The sequence below is a fragment of the Mastigoproctus giganteus genome, chromosome 6 (genome assembly GCF_048544385.1).
Source record: "Mastigoproctus giganteus isolate SK-2022 chromosome 6, ASM4854438v1, whole genome shotgun sequence".
NCBI classification, from domain to species: domain Eukaryota; kingdom Metazoa; phylum Arthropoda; class Arachnida; order Uropygi; family Thelyphonidae; genus Mastigoproctus; species Mastigoproctus giganteus.
Window position 1 is genome coordinate 58,003,475 of NC_143580.1, and position 24,577 is coordinate 58,028,051.

Consider the following 24,577-nt stretch of genomic DNA (forward strand, 5'->3'; position numbering starts at 1 on the left):
TGTTCTCTGACAGAAATGTGGCTCTAATATTGCCATCTTTCAATTTCAGGACATCATCCGAAGGATGAGATGGGCAGTGATCCTAATGTAATAGAGCCTTTTCTTCAAGTTTTTTGGAAAGCAAGTGGTGTCTCACCAATGATACTAACTAACTTTCAAACCATGAAGCAAAGATATCACTCATCATCCAAGCACTGGAGTTATTTTTATAAATCACAGGTAGAGATTTCATGCTGACATGCACAATGGTTTTAGCTTGCAATTTCCAGTCTTGTTTGTGCACAGTAGCACAGTAATTCTCTCTTTTTTAGTTTTCATGCCTGCTTTGTTGGGTGTCTTTTTAATATCTAGTGACTTGTCAGGGAGAAGTTTATAGTACAGCACTGTTTCATCACAGTTGTACAATTGTTCATCTGTGAATTCACCATCTTGAATCACGTTACACAGGAATTCAGCAAATGCTTCTGCTGCTGTAATGTCACCAATTCTCTTCCTTGGTGATTCCCTTCCACTTTCTTTCTCTCTCTCTCTCTCTCTCTCTCTCTCTCTCTCTCTCTCTCTCTCTCTCTCTCTCTCTCTCTCAGGGTAACTAGGGAATTTTTTTTTTTTTTTTTTGGCTGTTGCAGCATAAGCCTCAGGCTTCTTTGCACCATATAGCTAATAATAATAATAATAATAATGCAAATTCGCCTAAAAGACTAACCTGAATATCCCATGATCAGCCTTCCATCTTCTCTCCAAAGTCACTTTTCAGAAGCTTTAAATGTCATCATCTGCACCAAGTAGCTTATGAAATTAAGTGCCTCTGTGCTTTCAAAATTACCCCATTGATATAGCCTCAGGCTTCTTTGCACCATATAGCTAATAATAATAATAATAATGCAAATTCGCCTAAAAGACTAACCTGAATATCCCATGATCAGCCTTCCATCTTCTCTCCAAAGTCACTTTTCAGAAGCTTTAAATGTCATCATCTGCACCAAGTAGCTTATGAAATTAAGTGCCTCTGTGCTTTCAAAATTACCCCATTGTTCGGTACTTCACTGTTTTTCTGTAGAATCCACTTGTATAAGCTTTGGTCTACATCACTGTTTTCACAAAGTCTAGTTTTCCTTTTTTTGGAGGCCTACTTCATCTTCTACAGAGATCATCCTTCTGGAACTCCACACTTACAAAATATACTGCATTTTCTTGTACCACTCTTTTAACTATTTTGGTAATCTAATTTTTCTTCAACTGTATAATTTTTTCTTTTGGTGGCCATTATTCAGTGCTATTGATTTACTAATTTTGCCAGGTATTTATTTCTGATGCCCTAGAATTTACCGTATTTTGAGAAAACTATATCAAAACCAGTATGTCCAGCCTATCATAGTGGCAAAGTGAAGTCATATAATTTTTCCACAAATCACTGGTCAGTTCATGTATATTTGTCTAGTTTAGCCCTTAGCAGTTTTTGCTATCCTAAGTGTAACTTCTAGTCAAAGAAAGGTTGCCATGTGCTGTTATTTACAAAAATTTACTTTGTAGCTAATGTAATGCACTTCATGATCAGTGGCTGAATTTCCCTCGAGAGGTAGCTGTTTGTAATTAATGTTTCACTGATATACTCTTTTATTGTATCGTTAGCTGAGGGGAGAAACTGGGTGTCTACAGTAATTAGCATTAGCATTAGTAGAGGCATTTGATGCAAGAAAGCAAGCTTATGCAGCATCAGCCAAAAAAAAAAAAAAAACCCACTTCCACTTCACCCCTCTGTTCGTTCAAAATACCTGTCCAGCTGAGCCTTAAACTTATTTAGGCTATCAACCTCCACCACAAGGGATGGAAGTCTGTTCCACCAACCAACCATCCGCTGGCTAAAGGCAAATTTCCGCATGTCTATCCTACATCTGTCTTTCCTCAATTTGAATTTATGCCCTCTCAGGTGATTTTACTGAACAAGAGGAAGAATCCCATCAGCATTGAGCATGCTTAAACCATTCAAGGCTTTATACACCTCTATCAGATCATCTCGCTGGTGCCTAGTCTCCAGACACTGTAATTTGCAAAACTTAAGCTTTTCTTCGTAAGAGCACCCCTTTGTTCCATTCACTAATCTTGTTGCCCTTCTCTGTACTCGTTCCAGCAGCTCTACATCCTTCTTGAAATGAGGCCTCCAGACCTGTATACAGTACTCTAGGTGTGGCCTGACCATCGCCTTATACAATGGAATAATCACCTCCTTATCCCTGCTGGAAAAATTCCTGTATATCATTGACAATACTCCATGAGCTACTCTTGCAGCCCGTCTGCACTGCTCAGAGAACTTCATATCTGCCTGCACAACCACCCCCAAGTCCCTTTCATTCTCTACCACTGTCAGTGTAGTACCACAGAGTTGATACGTTGCTCTGGGGTTGCTGTTTCCCATGTGTAGTACTTTACATTTGTCAATGTTAAACTTCATTTGCCACCTCTCAGCCTATCTGCTCAACCTTTCCAGATCCTGTTGCAGCAGCATAGTGTCAGTAGTGTCCTTGACAACCCTGCCAACCTTTGTATTGTCTGCAAACTTGGACATTAAGCCCGATATACCATCATCAATATCATTTATAATATTATTAGTTAGGATTCATCAGAATTAGTTTCTGATGAGTCCTATTTTTCACAAATACTCTACAACTGAATATATCAAAGTGAATATACAGCAAATATTTAGCTAATTTCCCCTCTTGAAAATACAGCAGTAGGATATACAGTATATATGAGTATATACAGTATTTGCCTTTTCCAATTTCCAATATGAAATTTGCTAGTTCTTTGAACATTACTTTTTCTGTTACTTCTTGTTCTTTTTTTTTTTTTTTTTTTTGCAGAATTCATTTTGGGAGATTTATCATACCTGCAGTATATCTGAAACAGTATGAAGAGGTGAGTTATATATTGGGGTTGCACTGTGTGGGGAAAAAAAAAAATATATATATCCCCCCCCCCCCAAGATGGAATCACAGCATTGGAGATTCACTAGAAAAGGTATGCTAAGAAAAAAGGTAGCTATGACGAGAACTTGCACAAAAGTTACTTGTAACATAAAGCAATAAGGTATGTTTTAGCAAAACAAATTTTGCTAAAATTTTATCTCGATTTAAATCGATTCACAGTAATATAAGAGAATACTGTTTGTCAGCAAGCAGGCAAGAACAAGTCTGAGTCAACAAACTCAGATATAATGCATCTTATTTAAAACAAGTTACATCTGAACTTTAACTAATGTTTCTTACCTTCACCTCGTCGAGGTAGTGGAAGCATGTCTCTAGAAGACATTAATTCTCCCATTTCATACACTCCACCATAGCGACCATGCTCCTTAAGAGATATGTCCCGTCTATATCTATCTTGATATATTTCTGGGCTACAGATAGGTGGGGGAGGAGGAGGGGGAGGAGGGGGACCCCTGCGTAAATCTGGGCCATACTCTGGAAGCAAATGGCGATCTGTTACATAAATTTGTTCCGGTCGTGGTTCATAAGCATAAGGATAGTCTCTTTCTGGTGGAGGCAAGGAATCTGGCTCATAACCTCTATTTCTTGGCAGAGGTGGATCAGGCTCTCTAACCGGCCTATGCCCTCTTAGTGGGGATTGTGGTCTATATTAAATAAAATTAAAATAAAATTTTTAACATATGATAACAAGGATATTTTTATTTCCAACTTATTTTAAATACCCATAAAAGTGTGTACACATATATAAATATAAAAACGAACACTGCCCTGTTTCTCACCCATTTGTTCCCTGGAATTGCTTTGTTAAATCTAAGAAAATTATTATATATTAAAAGTGGCTCCCTTTCCAACCACAATCTTATAGAATTTTAAAGCTCAACAATAATTCAACAAAGACTGAATCACTACATGATTAAAACGAGGGCAGGCCCACTTTTTGTCTTGCAAGAAAGCACATCTAGGCACAACCTAAGACAGAGTTAATTTTTTTAAAAACTATAATTATTGTACAATACTATCAGTGGTGAAGGTACCATACTGCCAAATAGGTCTTCCAATAGCAGGGGATAGGTTTGGCATGGTTGTAAAAGACACCAGAGAGGAGAAGGGATCAAACTGAGCAAAAATGATGGGTTTTGTCTTATATCCAGAGAACTGGCACCTATGCCACTAGCCTAACAGCCATATCTGCTTGTCACTGGGAGTGTTGGCAACAGAAATAATGTAGAACCTTTGGATGGTGTATAGTAAACAACCAAATTCGAGGTCCAAGGTGACTGAGCGGTATTATAGATTCATGGATGGCTGTGAATTGATGGAGAATAATCTGCAACATGTTAAACTGAGAACAACATTTGCATTAACATTAGTAGAGGCATATGATGCAAGAAAGCAAGCTTATGCAGCATCAGCCAAAAAAAAAAACCACTTCCATATTTCACCCCTCCATTCCTTCGAAATACCTGTCCAGCTGAGCCTTAAATTTATTTAGGCTATCAACTTCCACAACAAGGGATGGAAGTCTGTTCCACCAACAACCACCCGCTGGCTAAAGGCAAATTTCCTCACGTCTATCCTACATCTGTCTTTCCTCAAATTGAATTTATGCCCTCTCAGGTGATTTTTCTGAGCAAGAGGAAGAATTCCATCAGCATTGAGTATGCTCAATCCATTCACAGCTTTATACACCTCAATCAGATCACCTCGCAGGCGCCTAGTCTCCAGACACTGTAATCTGCAAAACTTAAGCCTTTCTTCGTAAGAGCAACCCTTCGTTCTATTCACTAATCTGGTTGCCCTTCTCTGTACTCGTTCCAACAGCTCTACATCCTTCTTAAAATGAGGCCTCCAGACCTGTATACAGTACTCAAGGTGTGGCCTGACCATTGCCTCATACAAGGGGATAATCACCTCCTTATCCCTGCTAGAAAAATTCCTGTATATCATTGACAAGACACCATGAGCTACTCTTGCAGCCCACCTGCACTGCTCAGGCAGATATGAAGTTCTCTGAGCAGTGCAGATGGGCTGCAAGAGTAGCTCATGGTGTCTTGTCAATGATATACAGGAATTTTTCTAGCAGGGATAAGGAGGTGATTATTCCCTTGTATAAGGCAATGGTCAGGCCACACAACATGAAACACATACAAGCATGTCATGTATGCTTATGATCATCTGGCAACAGAGAAAGCTGAAATTTCAAGTTAGTTGCAACGAGATCCTCAGTAATGGACTAAAAGTGATTTGGCTGAGATGTTTCAAAATGTTGCACAGAACCATATTTTCGGTTGCCAGCCACAATTCTTCAATAATGGTAATATGGCAGTCCTCACCACCATCACTCTTTATTATCTGCACACTGAGATATTTACCTCTTTCTACAGATTTAGGACAAGCTGAAAGGCTGTCACTTCAAGAATTCAGCAGAAGTTCAAATGGCTTCAAAACCATATTGCAGGTTTTGAAGCCATTTGAACCTGGTCTCTAAAACAAGTCTCTAAAACAATGCAAAACATTGCATTGTTTTAGAGACTTAAAAAAAAAAAAAATGTTACCTTGAAGGTGATAACTGCATTTGTCTGGTGTCAATTTCATCTCTTCCTCTTCCTGCTCTTTCTCGTTCCTTTCCTTTCTTTCTATCATGTTCTTTGTCTCTATCTTTACTTCTGTCTCTTCGCTGTTGCGAATTTTGTTGAGAAAGATGACTTTCTTGCCTACCTCGAGATGTGACAACTCTGCTGGGCCCAAGCAATAATGGTTTTTTCTAAAAATGAAGACAAAAAAGAGAAATTAATTGAGCTAGTTAATTTTTTTACGAAATTATTTGAAATAATTAGGGAGTGCCCATGTCTATCTATATAAATAAACTTTTTTTAGTTAATACTTTACTAAAATGTAGAGAGTGTTTCAATTAAAAGGAGCTGAGGTCTATCTTGCTTATTTTTAGTTTTAGGCTATTTGTCATGTGGACTCCCCCCCCCGGGGCTGAAAATTTTTGAATATGATGTTAAAAGAGACCAAAGTATAACTGTTTAGATTTTATAATTTCTAAATTTTAAATTGTTGTCAATTGATTTATTGGTGCAATGCGGTGGTCATTCCCTGACTTTTCCGCATCCTCCATATTTGGTAGTGACGGGCTCAAACCCTGGTCTAATCAAGAAGCGTGTGCTACGCACTGCTGCTCCTTCCCACCTGGCTATGGAGGCGCCTTGGTGATCTAATGTGGTAGGTCACAGCCAATTTCCCTTAAACCTAATGCTATTTTACATTCATTATGATCTTGAATAAATGAACTCTTTAATGAACCAAAAGTTTCGATCATTGTATCTTGTTCTTTTACTTTTTAATTACAATATTCAGATTTTAAAATGAAAGAATATTGAAGTTAATTACCAGTGTGCAGGCTGATTGAGAGAAATTACTCAATGGTTTCCAAAGCTCACTGGCAATTTCTCATGATTGTTGGCATAACTTTGACTAGAAGTTCATTTCATTATTACAGTATGTAAAAACTGTAAGTTTATCGATATGGCTACTACAAAGCAGGTAGCTTTACCAACTGCAGACAAAATCTTAATTTTGTCTGAACTGGATTAGAATTTGACATATTTCTGGTATCCCTGTCTCTAAAAACTTCATGCTTTAATGTTGATGAAAAATATCTATTCAGCTTGTCAGCAACCTGAGTAGGATCATCAAAAGTTAAACCATCGACATCAAGTGTATCAATGTGATTCAACTCCTTCCTTCTACTGTTAATATAAGTAAAGCAATATTTACTTATTGCCTTTACTTTACAATCGCCTTTATAGAAGCAAAAGCCCTTTCCTTTGCTCCCGAAAGTAATTACATCTTTAAGTAAATCCTATATCAATATACTGTGATCACTGCCTCCTAGTCTCTTATCTGCAGATTCTTAATGCATGAAGGGTCACTGCTTCAAGTCAGATCAAGAGTATTGCTTCCTAACAGGCTGATGAAGAAAATAATCATTCAGTTAAGCCACAAAAGTCTTGCTATTGAATAAAGACCAATCACAGGGTCTGCCCCGTCAATATCTGGAAAGTTCCCCAATATAAGACATTGATTTACTAGCTCACTCTATATCTTACAGCTGTTCATTATACTCATCATGATCTGAACGACTTTGTGATATTTTTTTAAGCACGTTTCTGGAGGTCACGACCATAAAACAACAAAAACAATTTGCACTTTATAATTTATTGGGCTCTTCTGTTAGTGCATCTAATTATAAATGAATAGTAAACTCGATCTTATTGCATTTGCGATAATACCGATAACTGCAATTGTGTGGGTTTTTACGCTATTATGGTGAAATGTGTTCTCCTTCACTGAAATCTTCAATCATATAAAAAACAAATTTTCAGAAACTTCTCTTCATTCCTATTTATGTATTACAATGATAAAGGGAAAACGACCAATGAAAAGTGCAAGTGGTGGTAGTGCCAGGGAACGAAACAAAATTGATTTAGAAATGAAGATGAAAATGATTAAGAAGTATGAAGCAGGACAGTTTGTCATCTATTGCAAGGAAATTAGGTCTCGCTGCTTCAACAGTGAATACTATTTTATAGGACAGTAAGCATATAAAAGAACATGTCAAAGGATCAACACACTTAAGATCAACAGTGATCAAAAAACAGTGCTCAGGTGCTTTATCGAAGATGAAACAGCTGTTAATCAGATTGAGAAGCGAGTGCCCCTGAGTCTAATGACCATTCAAGCAAAGGCAACAATTATTTATAAGATATTAAGGATAAGTACGGCAAACCCCAACCCAAGTTTGTGGCAAGCAACAACTGTTTAATAGGTTCAAGCATTGCACTGGTTTCCACAACGTTAAAGTATGTGGTGAAGTCGCCAGTGCTGATTCTGCAGCTGCAGAGAAATTTTGTGATGTGTTGACGGTGGCTATTCAACGCAGCAAATTATTAAAGTTAACAAGACTGCTTTGTATTTGAAAAAATGCCAGATCAAACATACATTTCCAAAGAGGAAAACACAATGCCAGGTTTCAAGGTATTGAAAAATAGGATAATCTCCTGCAGCAGGAGATTACAGATTAAAACCACTGCTTGCGTACCATTCTAGAAATCCTCATGCATTCAAGGGCATCAATAAAGCCATCCTACCCATGCATTTCCGATCGAACCAGAGAGCATGGATAACAATATCTCTCTTTGAGGATTGGTTTAAATGCTACTTCATTCCCGGGGTTGAAAATTTTTGTAAAGACAATGACGTTCCTTTCAAGATTTTGATTGTATTAGAAAATGCTCCTGGACATCCTACACATCTAGATAATTTCAATTTGAACCTGAGAGTCATATTTCTACTGCCAAACACGACTTCACTCATCCAACCCATGGATCAGGGTGTTATTTCGAATTTAAAAGCATACTATATCCGCACAACATTTGCTCAGCCATTGTCTGCAGTAGACGATGAGAAAAATTTTATGTTGAGAGACTTTTAGAAATCTTACACTATTTACCACGCCATCTTAAACATAAATAAGGCCTGGGCAGAAATTACTAAAAGTTGTTTAAATGGCACATGGAAGAAAATATGCCCACGGCGTGTAAAAGGCTACGGAGGATTTGAAAAGGATGAATCATATGAAGAGGTTACAGATAAGATTGTTAAGGTTGTACAGCTACTTCAGTTGGAGGTTGATGCCAAAGACTTGGAGCAGTTAATAGAGGAAGAAGAGAAGGAATTGTCTAACGAATAACATATTGACTTACAGGCAGCAATGGTGAAAGAAGAAAATGCTGACGAAGCTCAAGATGAACCAAATGAGGAGCCGAGATGCTTCATCACCAGAGAGATGGCAGTAGCATTTTGTGAAATTGCATCGACAATAGTGAGGTTTGAGAAGATGGATCCTGACAGGAATGATTCTTAAAAGTTAACTGAGGGGTGAATGATATGCTTGCTTGCTACAAAGAAATTTATGATGAAAATAAAAAAGCCACCATTCAGTCATCCATTAATATGTTCTTTCGTAAGGTTGGGCGACCGACCCCTTATAAATCCCCACAGCCCTCAACCTCCACAAAGGTGTACTTATCAGCTGAAGTCATCAATTCTGGCAATGATGCTCAAGAGGTAAAACTTACTGACATTATGCCTGTCTCTTCTCTTTTTTTTGTAATTTTATAATTTAAAATTTTTTTTTAAATTGCACGTTTTTGTAATTTTTCCTGTGCACGAGATAAAAAACTGAATAAATACAATAAATAATTCTATTTACATGTTCGTTGAGCATTTCTTTTTTGATTCAATCAATTCAGCGAGCACAGTTGTGAATGCTGCACAAGCATGGGTGAAATTCCGACTTATGTAGCGTTCCGCAGAACACAACCCTTACATAAGTCGGGGAGTTCCTGTACCTTATATCTGAGTGACACCGTGTTGCTGATAACTTCACAACATTACCCTACTTTTGAGAACTTGACCAGTACTTCAAATTCATCAAATTTATTTATTATACTCCTACCATTAGTGTATACATGCAAGTATACAACCTGCAACTGTTTTTCTGCTCTTAGTAACTTTAACACAGTTAATGTATTTGTTTTACCCAAGAATGTCCCAAGCGGGACTCATGTAATTTCTGCCAATTTGCTTTTCAGGTTGCTGTGTGTGTGTGTGTGTGTGTGTGTCCTAATAAAAGCAATAGAAGAATCACTTACACTACTGCATGTCGTTGCTACTAATATAATAGTCAATGTATCTATTAAGGAAACCCTTAGCCATAATTATGAGACCTTCCTTGAACTCAGGGGAGGTCCCCATGGACTGGAGGTGTGCAAATGTATCACTCATTCACAAAGAGGGTTCAAAAGGTGACACAAGAACTATAGACCTGTTAGTTTAACTTGTGTTCCAGGGAAAATAATGGAATCGCTGATTAAAGAAGCATTGCAGGATCATCTGGACAAGACTACAGTAATAGTTAAGACACAGCATGGGTTTGTTAAAGGGAGGTCTTGTCTAACCAATTTGACTGGATACTATGTGGTCACAAAGGAACTGAATGCCAAAAATAATTTTGATATCATATACTTGGATTTCAGGAAAGCTTTTGATACTGTTGCACATGAAAAACTGCTGTACAGATTGGAGAGGTATGGCATTAAGGGTAAGTTGCTACAAGGGATAAAGGATGGTTCAGTGGGAGACAACAGAGAGTGGTAATCGATGGACACTGCTCTTCATGGACAAATGTTATTAGTGGAGTTCCCCAGGGTTCGGTGTTGGGACCATTGTTGTTCATCAATATCATTATATTTATTAATGATATTGATGAAGGTATATTGGGTTTAATGTCCAAGTTTGCAGATGATACAAAGGCTGGCAGGGTTGTTAACGGCAGTATGCTACTCCAACTGGATCTAGATAAGTTGGGAAAATGGGCTGAGAAGTGGCAACTGAAGTTTAACATTGACAAATGCAAAGCTTATGGGTACTGCTTATGGGTAGCAATAACTCAAGAGAAATGTACCAACTGTGTGGTACTACACTCAGGGAAGTCGAAAGTGAAAAAGACCTGGGGGTAACTGTGCTGTCAAATATGAAGTTCGCTGAACAGTGCAGACGGGCTGCCAGGGCAGGTCATGGAGTCTTGTCAATGATATATAGGAATTTTGCTAGCAGGGACAGGGAGGTGATTATCCTGTTACACAAGGCAATGGTCAGGCCACACCTAGAGTACTGTGTACAGGTCTGGAGGCCTCATTTTAGGAAGAATGTAGAGTTGCTAGAACAAATACAAAGAAGGGCAACAAGATAGGTGAGGGGAACAAAGGGGTGTTCTTACCAAGAAAGGCTTAAGTTCTGCAAATTGCAGCGCCTGGAGAGTAGGCACCTGTGAGGTGATCTAATTGAGGTGTATAAGGCCTTGAATGGGTTGAGCAAGCTGAATGCTGATGGGATTCTTCCTCTTGCTCTGACTAAGAACCTGAGGGAGGACAGTTTCAAATTGAGGAAAGATAGTTGTAGAATAGATGTGCGGAAAATTGCCTTTAGCCAGCGAGTAGTTGATTGGTGGAACAGGCTTCCATCTTTTGTTGTTTGTTGTGGAAGCTAATAGCCTAAATAAATTTAAGGTTGAGCTGGACAGGCATTTGGAACGAATGGAGGTGTGAAATGGGAGGGTGTTTTTTTTTTTTTTTTTTTTGGTTGCTTTCTTGCATCATATGCTTCTACTAATGCTAATCTCCTCAAGCTAGCAGTTTTTTGACCCAACTAATGTTGCCATGACAGCATCAGCAAATATTCATACACTCCTTCTATTAGTGGTTTATCTCACGCTCATAAAGACAGTCTCTTCTGTCAACAAGAACAGATCATGCTGAGAAAAATTCTACCTCATGGGTGGTGCCCTGTCTCTCCAGGCTTCATTGATTGAAAAATCTCTTGTCATGTACTCTCTCCTATTGTAGCTAAGCAGAATCGCAGACAATTTCAATTTCAAACCTAACTTGTGAATTTTTTTGTAACGTTGCTTTGTGTTTGTTAATTAAATCCTAAGACTAAAGTGTACAACAATATCACCTTTTGTGCCCCTAAAAGTTGACAGCAGCTGTACAACATCATAAATTTTATGCCTGGCAGACAGACCATGGTCTTATTTCACCTGTCTTTTTGCCCAATATGTTTCCTGTTTCTTTGACAATCGAGTCACCAACTATAGCTACTATCTACAGGACCAAGGATCTCTGCTGCAGAGGATGTTGTTCTGTTTAATGTTTCTTCTGTTTAATAGTAAGCTAGTATGCAGTGCATTGCATTTTAGAAGCATTTGATTTTTTTCTTAAATTAATTGAATTTTTCTTTTTCTGTGATTAACAGAAGTGAAAAGTAAATATAGTTATCTCCTAATCAATTAATAACTAAGATTATAACACTACAGAATGCTTAATAAAATTATAGTTATGTTTTCTAACCCTAGCCATTCAGTTTAATTAGAAATGTATAATATTTATTACTCTTCTCCCATTTAATTTGTCTCCTTTCTTTCAACCCAAATTACCAATAAATAAATCTACATTGAAAAAACAGTTATTCCATGATTTATTAAGATACTGCATAAAATTCTCATACAAACACAATATTCATGTTGAGGCATACCATATTTGACTGTTCACAATACTAAATATAATAAGTAACAAATATGGCCATCTGCAAATCAGACATGACAAACAGCATAACACAAAATTAATAAATAAGCAAATAAAAGAGATACATAATAACTTTCTTATCACACCAGTTGGCAAAATGGCATGCAATTATGCAATTATTTGTAAAGCATATTATATAGAAATTAAGAATGAACTACAATCTAGCAACACATACAAATATGTAGTCCTCTCCTAACATAATAAGCAAAAAACTAATATGCTTTTTGTAAAAAATTAAACTATAATAACCTAAAATTTCCATTTATATACTATATAACTAAATTTCATAAATCACCTATTGCAGTCAGATTCATAACCTCATGTAAAGACAGTTATGCTAAAGCTCCATATAACACCCTAGAAAATCACTGAAAACAATATTAATAGCATAAATAAAAGTACAGGAACTCCCCGACTTACGTAAAGGTTGTGTTCGGAACGCTGCATAAGTTGGAATTTCCCCCATGTTTGTGCAGCACTCGCAACTGCTCGCTGAATTGATTGAATCAAAAAAGAAATGCTCAACGAACATGTTATTTATTGTATTTATTCAATTTTTTGTCTCATACACAGGAAAAATTACAAAAGCGTGCAATTTAAAAAAAATTTCAAAATTATAAAATTATAAAAAAAGAGAAGAGACAGGCATAATGTCAGTAAGTTTTACCTCTTGAGCATCGTTTCCAGAATCGATGACTTCAGTTGATAAGTACACCGTCGCGGAGTTTGAGGGCTGTGGGGATTTAGAAGGGGTCGGCTGCCCAACCTTACGAAAGAACATATTAATGCATGACTGAATGGTGGCTTTTTTCTTTTCTTTCATCATAGATTTCTTTGTAGCAAGCCAGTATATCATTCACCCCTCAGTTCACTTTTAAGAATCATTCCTGTCAGGATCCATCTTCTCAAACCTCACCATTGTTGATGCAATTTCACGAAATGCTACTGCCATCTCTCTGGTGATGAAGCACCTCGGCTCCTCATTTGGTTCATCTTGAGCCTCGTCAGCATTTTCTTCTTTCACCGTTGCTGCCTGTAAGTCAATATGTTATTCGTTAGACAATTCCTTCTCTTCTTCCTCTATTAACTGCTCCAAGTCTTTGGCATCAACCTCCAACTGAAGTAGCTCTACAACCTTTACAATCTTATCTGTAACCTCTTTATATGATTCGTCCTTTTCAAATCCTCTGTAGCCTTTTACGTGCCGTAGGCATATTTTCTTCCATGTGCCATTTAAACAACTTTTAGTAATTTCTGCCCAGGCCTTATTAATGTTTAAGATGGTGTGGTAAATAGTGTAAGATTTCTAAAAGTCTCTCAATATAAAATTTTTCTCATCGTCTACTGCAGACAATGCCTGAGAAAATGTGCATAAATAGTATGCTTTTAAATTCGAAATAACACCTTGATCCATAGGTTGGATGAGTGAAGTCATGTTTGGCAGTAGAAATATGACTCTCGGGTTTAAATCGAAATTATCTAGATGTGTAGGATATTCAGGAGCATTATCTAATACAAGCGAAATTTTGAAAGGAACGTCGTATTTAAATAATTTTCAACCTCGGGAATGAAGCAGCATTTAAACCAACCCTCAAAGAGAGATATTGTTATCCATGCTCTCTTTTTCGATCAGAAATGCATGAGTAGGGTGGCTTTATTGATGCCCTTAAATGCACGAGGATTTCCAGAATGGTACAAGCAGTGGTTTTAATCTGTAATCTCCCGCTGCATTAGCCCCAAGCAAGAGCGTGGCCCTATCTTTTGACGCCTTGAAACCTGGCATTGTGTTTTCCTCTTTGGAAATGTATGTTTGATCTGGCATTTTTTCAAATACAGAGCAGTCTCATCAACACTAAAAATTTGCTGCGTTGAATAGCTGCCTTCATCAATAATTTTTTCCAACACATCTCAAAATTTCTGTGCAGCTGCAGAACCGGCACTGGCGACTTCACCACATACTTTAACATTGTGGAAACCCGCCCAATGCTTGAACCTATTAAACCACTGATTGCTTGCCACAAACTTGGGCCGGGGTTCACCGTACTTACCCAACAATTATTTATAAAGGTATATATATCTTTATAAATAATTGTTGCTTTTGCTTGAATGGTCATTAGACTCAAGAGCACTCGCTTCTCAATCTGATTTTCCATCCATATTATTAATAGCTGTTCCATCTTCGATATAGCAGCTGAATGCTGTTTTGTGATCACTATTGATCTTAAGTGCATTGATCCTTTGACATGTTCTTTTATACATGCACTGTCCTTTAAAGTAGTATTCACTGTTGAAACAGTGAGACCTAATTTCCCTGCAATAGATGACAAACTTTGTCCTGCTTCATGTTTCTTAATCATTTTCATCTTCATTTCTAAATCAATTTTGTTTCGTTTCCTAGCATTACCACAACTTGCACTTTTCATTGGTCACTTTCCCTTCATCGTTGTAATATGTAAATAGGAATGAAGAGAAGTTTCTGAAAATTTGTTTTTTATATGATTGATTTCAGTGAAGGGGAACACATTTCACCACACAGAATTCCATTTATCGGTATTATCACGAATGCAATAAGATCGAGGTTACCACCTATTTATAATTAGATGCACTAACAGAAAGCCCAACAGGCTGGATAGAAAGTGCAGATGTTTTTATTGTTTTATGATCGTGACCTCCAGAAACGTGCTTTAGAAAAATATCACAAAGGTGTTCAAAACTGATTCTTATAATGGGAACATATGATAATGATGAAAATGTAGTGCAATTTCCATTACAAAAATGACCTTTTAGAGATGTAAATAGCTTAGTAATATAACAAAATTTTCAACTTCCAAGGACTTGGAACGAATTAAAAAAAAAAAAAGAAAAAAAAGAAAGAAAGAAGTGCCAATGTGTTTGGGTTCACATTACAATATTTTCACGACACCTCCAATTATTACTACCGGACACAAAATACATTTCCACGATTTTTTTATGTTTGTACAGGCCAGCAAAAACTTACATAAAGTCAAATTTCCGTAAGTCGAGTATTACGTAAGTTGGGGAGTTCCTGTATTATCATAAATAAAAGTATTATCATAAATATCATATCATAAATAAATGATTGAGGTGTATATGGCTTTGAATGGTTTGAGCAAGCTCAATGCTGATGGGATTCTTTCTCTTGCTCAGATTAATCGCTTGAGGAGACATAAATTCAAATCGAGGAAAGACAGTTGTAGAATAGATGTGCAGAAATTTGCCTTTAGCCAAAGGGTGGTTGATTGCTGGAACAAATTTCCACCTGTCATTATAGAAGTTGACAGCTTAAATAAATTCAAGGCAGAACTAGATAAACATGTTCATTGAATGAGAGGGTGAAACGGGAAGGTTTTTTTTTTTTTGGCTGATGCTGCATAAGCTTGCTTTCTTGCAACATATGCCTCTACTAATGCTAATAACAATGCACCTATTATAAATGCTATAAAAATAACAATATAACACAAATAAAAACATTTGACTTTAAGAGCTTATTCACCAGTATTAATCCCAGTTTATAAGACTGTGGTCAGTCTTATAAACTGGCAATATCTCTAAATCAGTACATGTCAATATAATTCAATGCCTCAAGATTGCTTCCAAATTTACAATAAAAGTTCAACTTGTGCAACTAATATTAAAGCATTGTATAATAAACTGGTCTACAATAGTTTCCCTATCAACATACCTGAAATATCACTTCATATAAATATATTATATAAATATAATAAATTTCAAAAACTCCTACTAGAACCCACTGCACCAATTTAACAACTAAAAAGCAAAAAACTACAGTTTCAGATTCGTAGGTCCCAGAGCTAAGTATATTATGTTTGGTTATTTTTTTTAGGAGCATTAGCAACTAAGGCCATATTGCTCCGAGAATATGCGGTGGTCATTTCCTGACCTTTCCGCATCCACCGTATTTGGTGATGATGGGCTCGAACCCTGGTCTAATCAAGAAGAGTGTGTTATACACTGCTGCTCCTTTCCACCTGGCTATGGAGGTGCCTAAGTAGTATATTATGTATATAGGATATGTTGCTTTCTTGGTGTATTATGGCCTGAAAAACCTGTACCTACTGGCTAGCAACTCATAGTGTATAACTTATTTTCGATTTATTTATTTTTATTACAACACTGCATATATACCTAACACCACTTAAGTTCACGCAAAATAGACATATAAATTCAGATTGGGGTCCTACTATAGGAATGGGCTTGGGGTCCCAGGCTTACCCGAGCCTCACCTTATATCTTGAGCATCAAACTTTAATTATTAGGGCAATACGAGGATGTAGAAGAAACTACAGCCGCTCCCTGGCTTACATAACATTTGACTTACGGAAATTTGACTTTACGTAAATTTTTGCCGGCTGGTGCAAACTTAAAAAAATCGTGGAAATGTATTTTGCATCTGTGACAATATCGTAATGTGAACCAAATAACACATTGTTTTTTGTGGTAATTCATTGCAAGACTTCAGAAGTTGAAATTTTCGCTATATAACTAAGCTATTTATCTCTTTAAAAGGTCATTTTTATAATGGAAATTGCACCACACTTTCATCTTTATCATATGTTTAGTTATAAGAATCAATTTTAAACACCTTTGTGATATTTTTCTAAAACACATTACTGCAGGTCACCAGAGCTGCGCCAAGGGTGAGGCGAATGAGGCTCTTGCCTCAGGTTAAAAGCTGAAAGAGATGGCAAAAGAAAGATTAAATAAATTTTGAAATTAATGATGCATAAATAAATCTGTTATATATTTATAATAAATGCTGCTTATGAGAATAAAAGTCACTTTAAACAGTTTTTATTTTATTTTTTGTCATCCTTTTATTTTTATTAAAATGTACCAGAAATGTATTTTAAATAAGTCATATATTTTTTAATGTTTTAAGGGAGGGCACAATTTTTCATTCTTGCCTCAGGTACTAAAATGGCTCAGCACTGTCCTGCAGGTCACTACCATAAAACAAAAACAATTTGCACTTTCCAGTTTATTGGGCTTTTCTGTTAGCGCAATCTATTATAAATGGGTAGAAAACTTGATCTTATTGTATTTGAGATAATACTGATAACTGGAATTCTGTGGGTTTTTACGTTCATCGTCATCATCAGCCATTATCAATCCACTACAGGATGAAGGCCCCTCCAGCAATTTTCCAGTTCCTTCTGTTTTGTGCAATGGCCATCCATTTACTACCCACCAACTCATGAATTTCATCTGTCCATCTCTGTCGTTGTCTTCCAGGTTTTATTCTAGCTCTTCTTGGGTACCATTCTGTTATCGTGTCTTCGAGCTATGTGTCCATCTGTCATCATGTCTTCGAGCTATGTTTCCTGCCCAAGACCATTTTAGTTCTTTAGTTTTGATAAGAATGTCCTTTACTTGAGTTTGCTTTGAGTTATGTTGAAATGTGTTCCCCTTCACTCACTGAAATCTTCAATCATATAAAAAACATAAATAAATTTTCCGAATCTTCTCTTCATTCCTATTTACTTATTACATGGTGAAGGGAAAGGAACCATTGGAAAGTGCAAGTGCTGGCAGTGTAGGAAACGAAACAGAATTAATTTAGAAATGAAGATGATTAATTAAGAATTACGAAGTAGGACAAAGTTTGTCATCTATTGCATGGAATTAGGTCTCACTGCTTCAACAGTGAATACTATTTTAAGGGACAGTGCGCGTATAAAACATGTTAAAGGATCAACGCATTTAAGATCAACAGTGATCAGAAAACAGTGTTCAGATGGTATATCAAAGATGGAAAAGCTATTAATAATATGGATGGAAAATCAGATTCAGAACCAAGTGCCCCTGAGTCCAATGGCCATTCAAGCAAAAGGAAGAAGTATTTATGAAGATATTAAGGGTAAGTACGGCGAATCCCAAGCTAAGTTTCTTCAACCTATTAAATCAATAGGTGGTGTAATAGGTTCAAGCGTCACACTGGGTTCCAAAACATTAAAGTATGCGGTGAAGTTGCCAGTGCCAATTCTGCAGCTGCAGAATTGGCACTGGCAATTGTAGAGAAATTTTGTGATGTGTTGGAAAAACTCCTTCTAAATCTCCACAGCCCTCAACTTCTGCAGCAGCATTGCCTATCAGCCAGAGAGTTAATTCTGGAAATGATGCTCAAAAGGCAAAACTTGTGATGTTATGCCTGTCTCCTCTCTCTCTTTCTAAATTTTATAATTTTTGTAATTTTTCCTGTGCATGAGATAAAAAAAAATTGAATAAATAATTCTATTTACATGTTCATCAAACGTTTTGTTTTTGCTTCGATCAAATTCAACCAAATTTGCAAGTGCTGCACAAGAATTTAAGGAAATTCTGACTTACGTAAATTAGGGTGTGGCTGTACTTCTAATCATACTACTACAGTTTCGTATTCGTGGAATTCAAGTACTGTTACGCCTACTCCATTAAACATTTATCCCACCTCGCTATTACCATGTTTCTTTTTGCATTAATTTAATAGTAACTAATTGGCTATTTATAGGCATTTCTACACACATTTTACTGTGTCCAACATACAGGGGTCGCCACATTGTAATTCTTACTAGAGGGCCATACATTACACACAATACCATTTCATTTTTGACTACAGTATAGGCTACACGTGGCTTGTTGGCTTGGACATGGTAAATATGCCTTATCCTTATTTTAATTTCTAAACTCATATCTTTTGTACTCTGTTGGGTCAACGATGATCAATGTGCATATGCATTAGTTTAAAAATATTTTTTAAAAAACTTCCTTAATATATTATAGTTTAGATAATTCTAATTATTTAACCCCTAAATTCTATTATATGTTATATTACACCAAATTCTATTATATTACAACAAATTATATTAATGGTTATTCAACTTTAAATCCGATTTCACCTTACAGCATATTGATCATCACAGAAACAGAGAACCCCTTACTGCTGGTTTATTTTTAATTTGGGTGGTTGACCCCAAACGAATTCAACTAGATTGTAGGTATGCAACAATAAATTTTGTATATTATCCTTTTGTATACTAACTTTTGTATATTATATTATCCTATGCATTTTCTATAGATCTTAATATGGTTATCTTACTATAATCTTCCCCATAATATTATAAAAATATGATATGAAACACATTATGGACGTAGTACATCCACTGCCACTGCAAAGTGCATTAGCCCATAAATTCAGTTTATTAATGTCAGTGTATTAATGATTATCTTCCATACTACTGGTTTAATATATACAGTCAGACCTCTATATAATAAAATTGATCATTCCCTTGAAAAAATTCGTTAAACAGAAATTTCTTTATAAAGAAATGTGATCTTTTCAACAATAAAAAATACTGTAAATTCAGAAATATAATAAAAGATGGAAAATAAATCAGAAATAAGTGGGAATGAATAAATTTTCTAACATTTTAAAACAATTAATTTATTAATACATACATATTAAGAAATGACTTCTTACATGATGAACACAATATATTAGTACACTTTTAAGAATTATGTCGTAAAATATTTGGTTAATTTTTTATTGTACACTGGATTCTACTGTTCACATTTGTTTAAACACTCAAATATATTTCCTGTTACATTTTCTTCCCACTGAAACTTACAAATCTCGTTATATTTTCTTCCCACTGTTACATTTTCTTCCCACTGACGGAAAGTTTCAAAAACTGCCAACATTTCTTGTTTGGAATATTTAACATTGCTTGTGTGTGTGTGTGTGTGTGAGAGAGAGAGAGAGAGAGAGAGAGAGAGAGAGAGAGAGAGAGAGAGAGAGAGAGAGAGAGTCTTTATTGCAACTAAATGAATACAATGTATATATATAGATTTAAGTGAAGTTGCAATTTTTCTGTCACGGCCAAAGACCAGGGGCTCACATCAGAATAGATAATTAGATAATAGATAATGCACATGGATAATAGATAATGCTCACATCAGCATATATAATGGATAATGCACATTGTAAAATTAAAAATGTAACATGTAAACATGTCATTATACAGTATTAACTATATTTACAAGTGACATCGCACGGTTAAATTTACAATAAAATATACATGAATGGCACTTCTCCGTCAAACGAATTTTGTCGTGGCACAGGAGAGCTTGGCAGATGGTGTGGAGGGCGCACAAACTTGTTCTTATTCGATTCTGGGATTGGAGCGAGCTGCGAACACTTCTTTCCTGTAGGTTTTATTGCTGCAAAACCTCTGCAAGTCAGTGTCAAGGTGCTGCACTTCCAGTAGCATTTGGTTTGGGAGGAAGTGGTCTGAGATATGAAGCCTCCAATTCCTCGAGCAGAGCATCGGGGTTGACCAAAGTTCTGGCTTGGGTATTTGCCAGTAACACGAATCCCAAATGGATGGTGTTGAGATCTGACCCGTGATCATTTTAACTGTAGATATCAGTCGTTGTATTTCAATGATATCAGGCAGTCGCTGCATCCCCAGTGAGGTAGTTAAGGCTGTAGTTCTGTTCTGTGGTGGGAGACAAGCTTTCCAGTTAGCCCATTTAAGTAGCCAGAATTCTGCAGCAAGGACTGGTTTCTTCGTTGTAGTAGCTGTTGATGCCCACACTTGAGCAGCATAGAGGAGTGGAGAATAGATTACTGTTCTGATGAATTTCTTAATTATAAACATAAGTTAGTTGTTGTTTAGCTAGCCATCGGAGAGAGTTTGCTCTGGAAGTGAGCTTGTCTACATGAGCACGAAACCGGAGTTTTGGGTCAAATACTATTCCCAAATCCGCATGTGTAGGAGTGGCAGATATTACAGTTCCATCGAGTGGTGGGGCTGGTCTGAGAGAGAACACCATTAGTTTTGTTTTTTGTGCGTTGATTAAGAGTCCCTACTGTTTGAGGTAAGAGGCGACGTTGATGAGACTATCATTAATGCTTGCTGTAGCTTCAAGGTGATTGTTAAAAGCAATACGCGTTAGAATTTTTATATCATCTGCATAGGTAATGATTTTCTCATTGTTACGGACAAGAGGCACAACGATGGCTGTAAATAATAAGCCAGATAGGACTCCTCCTTGCGGAACACCAGCAGAAATTGCCTTCTTGTGCGATTGTGCATAGGCATCGACTTGTAGTACCCTATCATAGAGGAGTGATGTGATGAACCAGAGGATATTACCTTGGATTAGATAGTTGTCCTCCAGTAAGCGGAGGAGCACCGACACATTGATGGCGTCAAAGGCAGCTTCAATATCCAGGTACGTGATTGCGAGTTCCTCTTGCTGTTCAAAACGCGGACAATATATTACATATGGTTGCAAGGAGGTTCGTCACTGTGGATTAGTTTTGGATTGTGTAGTGGACCTGTGGCAGCCTATCTCCAAGAATCTGATTCATTAAGGTGGGCAGCATATATTTTTCCAGGATTTTTAGGAGCGTTGAGGAGTTAGATATCGGCCGAAAGTGCCTGGGTAGAGTGGGGTTTCGAACTTTTGGATGTGGTCTGACAAGGTAGCTATTCCAGGCTTTAGGAAAATTTCTTGTTGTTAGAATTCCTTTGAAGATGGACTTGAGCGGTTGGAGGATGAACGGACTGAGGCATTTTACCACGAATTGCGGCACTTTGTCAGCCCCCGTGGTTGCTGTCGCTGGAAGGGAGTTTATCGCTGCTGTCAGCTGGTGTGTAGAGATGGTGATGTAATGCAAGATGTCTTGTTGGGACATATAAGAGAGAGTTTAGTTGATCTGCACGCGTATTGAATCTGGTAATATGATCTAACCATTGAGTTGGGTCCAGCTGACTAGGAAAGCTATGGGACCTGAAGCGGTATGGGATTTTCCCTTTTTGAAGTTGGGCACCCAGGTGTGCTGTTATTGCTCGTGATTTCTCCCTATTAAATTGCGCTCGTGCTCTTCAATAAGATATCCGGTCGGAAGTCTCTTGAGTTCTTTTCCAGATCTGGTGTAGCTCCTGCTTTAACAGGAAGGCCATGTGTACAGTTGGATTCCACCAGGCTTTGGAGTAAGATGAGATCCTTGTCTTCTTTGATGCGAAATATTGTTCAATGGTGTTTACCCGGTTTGTTAATAGTGTTACCGCAAGTGGGAAGTCACACGTTTCAAGGACATACCAAGGTATAAGGGTGGCAGCTTGCAGGCATTTTTGGATGTTAAGCAGCTTGGGGCTGACAATGACGGCGGTTTGAACGTTTTTTCGGGCAGGTGGTCCCCGAGTAGGAATAATTAATTTTGCATAGATAGAGTCGTGATCTGATTTGTAGTGCGTCTCAGGTGGTTCTTCAATCATACATGCTAAGGAGGAAAATAGCAAGTCAAGGTGGTTTTCTCCTCTAGTAGGGCAGTGATCAATTAGGTGTATATTTGCTGACTTCATGTAGTCAACAAGGATCTTCTTGTGGGCAGTGAGCTGTGGAGTGAGGTTGAAATCCCCGATGGTGATATAGTGAGCTGAGGGGTGAAAGTGGGTGATTGCCCAGTTGGCTGCCTCTGTAATGATATCAATTGTGGGTACCAGCGGGATATACATTACGCAGATATCTATTGTGGATGCGTTTCTGAGCAGTGTCACGGCTAGGGCTTCGAAATTTGGTGAGTCACTGTAGATAGTGTTGATCGATTTGAAGGGCGCGTCTTTGAACCATCTCCCCTTCTATTCCTCCTGGAGGTGAACTCTGCCACATAGCCTGCTGGTGTAGCTATCACTATATTCTGTTGTTCGTGCTCAAGCCATGTTTCGGATATAGCTAAAATATCGAATCGCCTACTAACAGGATTTGCTCCGTAGTCTCTATTTTTTCCCTTAAAGCTCCTAACGTTCTGATACATTACACTTATGGTATCAGAGTGGTTCACTTGAATTAAATTTTTGGACCACGAAAGAGGAAGTACCACATGAGGTCGTGGGTGTCTCATTGTGATCACGGTTGGGATCGGCCAGCGTAGCTTGTCTCGCTTGCTCGGAGAATTTGGGCTATGGGGTAAAATGGGGCTGTTGTCTATTGTGATGGTTGAACCGACTGTCTTGTTTTGTGTATGGCATAAGGGGAGCGACCAATGTAGAGCCTGGATCTTGAGTCAGCTTCCATTTAGTCGAGCGTCCAATGTGTGCTCCGTGATGTTTCTCCTTCTGACGCTGTTGCTGGGGTAGAACGGTTGGACAATAACGCCGATTGGCCAGGAAGAGGGGTTACTGATAACTTCGACGGAAGAGGGGTTACTGATAACTTCGACGGATGTTGCTTCACAGGATAACTTGAATGAAGCATAATTATTGCTCTTGGTAGGTAGCTTAGTAACTTCCACACTGACGTAGAGGTCTTGAAGGAGGACGTTGGCTACTTGTTCAGGAGTTGTTAGGGGATGCAGCCTGGAAATGAAGAAATTCTTAGATGTTTTGTTGGGATGCGGCGTCATGGGTCTGAGCCTAGAAGAATTTGACATGCCTGTTACACATGCATTTTTCATTCGTGCACCTGGTTCGTGTGACTGTTTGACCCTTGGTGATGGAGTGTTGTGAGTGGGATGGGGCTGAGATCTAGCCACAATCCCTGTCCATGTTGTTCTGATGGCCTTTTTATTAGGACGAATTACAGCATCGTGAACTAGCGGTTCCGTATGATGGCTGATGTCACTTCTTGGTGCAATTCTCGTGTGTACTGATGGCATCATTTCTGGACTTTCTTCACGACTGCATGAATTGTGCATGTGTATAAGTTGTGTGGCACTCATGATGGCTGTGCTACAACTGGTTGGAAGGGACATAGAATGCTCACTCAGTGGAATTTTTACCTTTTCATTTGATGTGTCAGTTGAGGACCGCATTGCAGGTATATTATTGCCTTTTGCATGGGAATGCAATATTTTTTCTGTGTAGTGATCGCTTTCTCAGCTTTTCCACAGCACTGTGAGGCAGGAATAGAATGACTTATGCTGCATTTCACATCCTCATGAATTTTGCTAGAGAAAAGCTCGTAGCACTTATCTTGGAATGTATCAAACTCCAATTGTACACGTTTTAGCAGCGCAGCCTTGAAGTTACTCAGCATTGGCAACAGGAACTCATCAGTTATGAGGTTGGGTGGAACGAACAGGAGGGTTTTATTTCGCAGCCCTATCGAATACTGCCTATTCGTTTCCATTGTGACCTCCGCATCAGGGTATATGCTGACACTCCTTGCCGTCTAAATCGCCGCGGCGGCCTCGGATGCATGGGTCCATTCAGTCTGTGAGGCAGTGCTGACGTGAGAGGTAAGATTGAGATCGTGCTGTGTTCCGATAGTGCGCTTGGTCGTGGGGATCTCTTTAGCATTACTGGTTTCACTGGGAGTATCCTCAGAGTCAATTAGTCCGAGGAACAGAGTGGC

The 24,577-nt window shown here is 37.8% G+C and overlaps 1 protein-coding gene across 1 annotated transcript in view; it reads right to left on the reverse strand.

Moving 5' to 3' along the window:
- Positions 1-24,577, reverse strand: part of LOC150084316 (uncharacterized) — a 333,113-nt gene that overhangs the window by 209,706 nt on the left and 98,830 nt on the right. Inside the window, exons 9-10 of the mRNA XM_090376182.1 lie at positions 5,540-5,748; positions 3,264-3,628 (exon numbers count right to left, since the gene is read on the reverse strand). Coding sequence (XP_090232308.1) covers positions 3,264-3,628; positions 5,540-5,748 — 574 coding nt within the window. The remainder of the gene's footprint in view (positions 1-3,263; positions 3,629-5,539; positions 5,749-24,577) is intronic.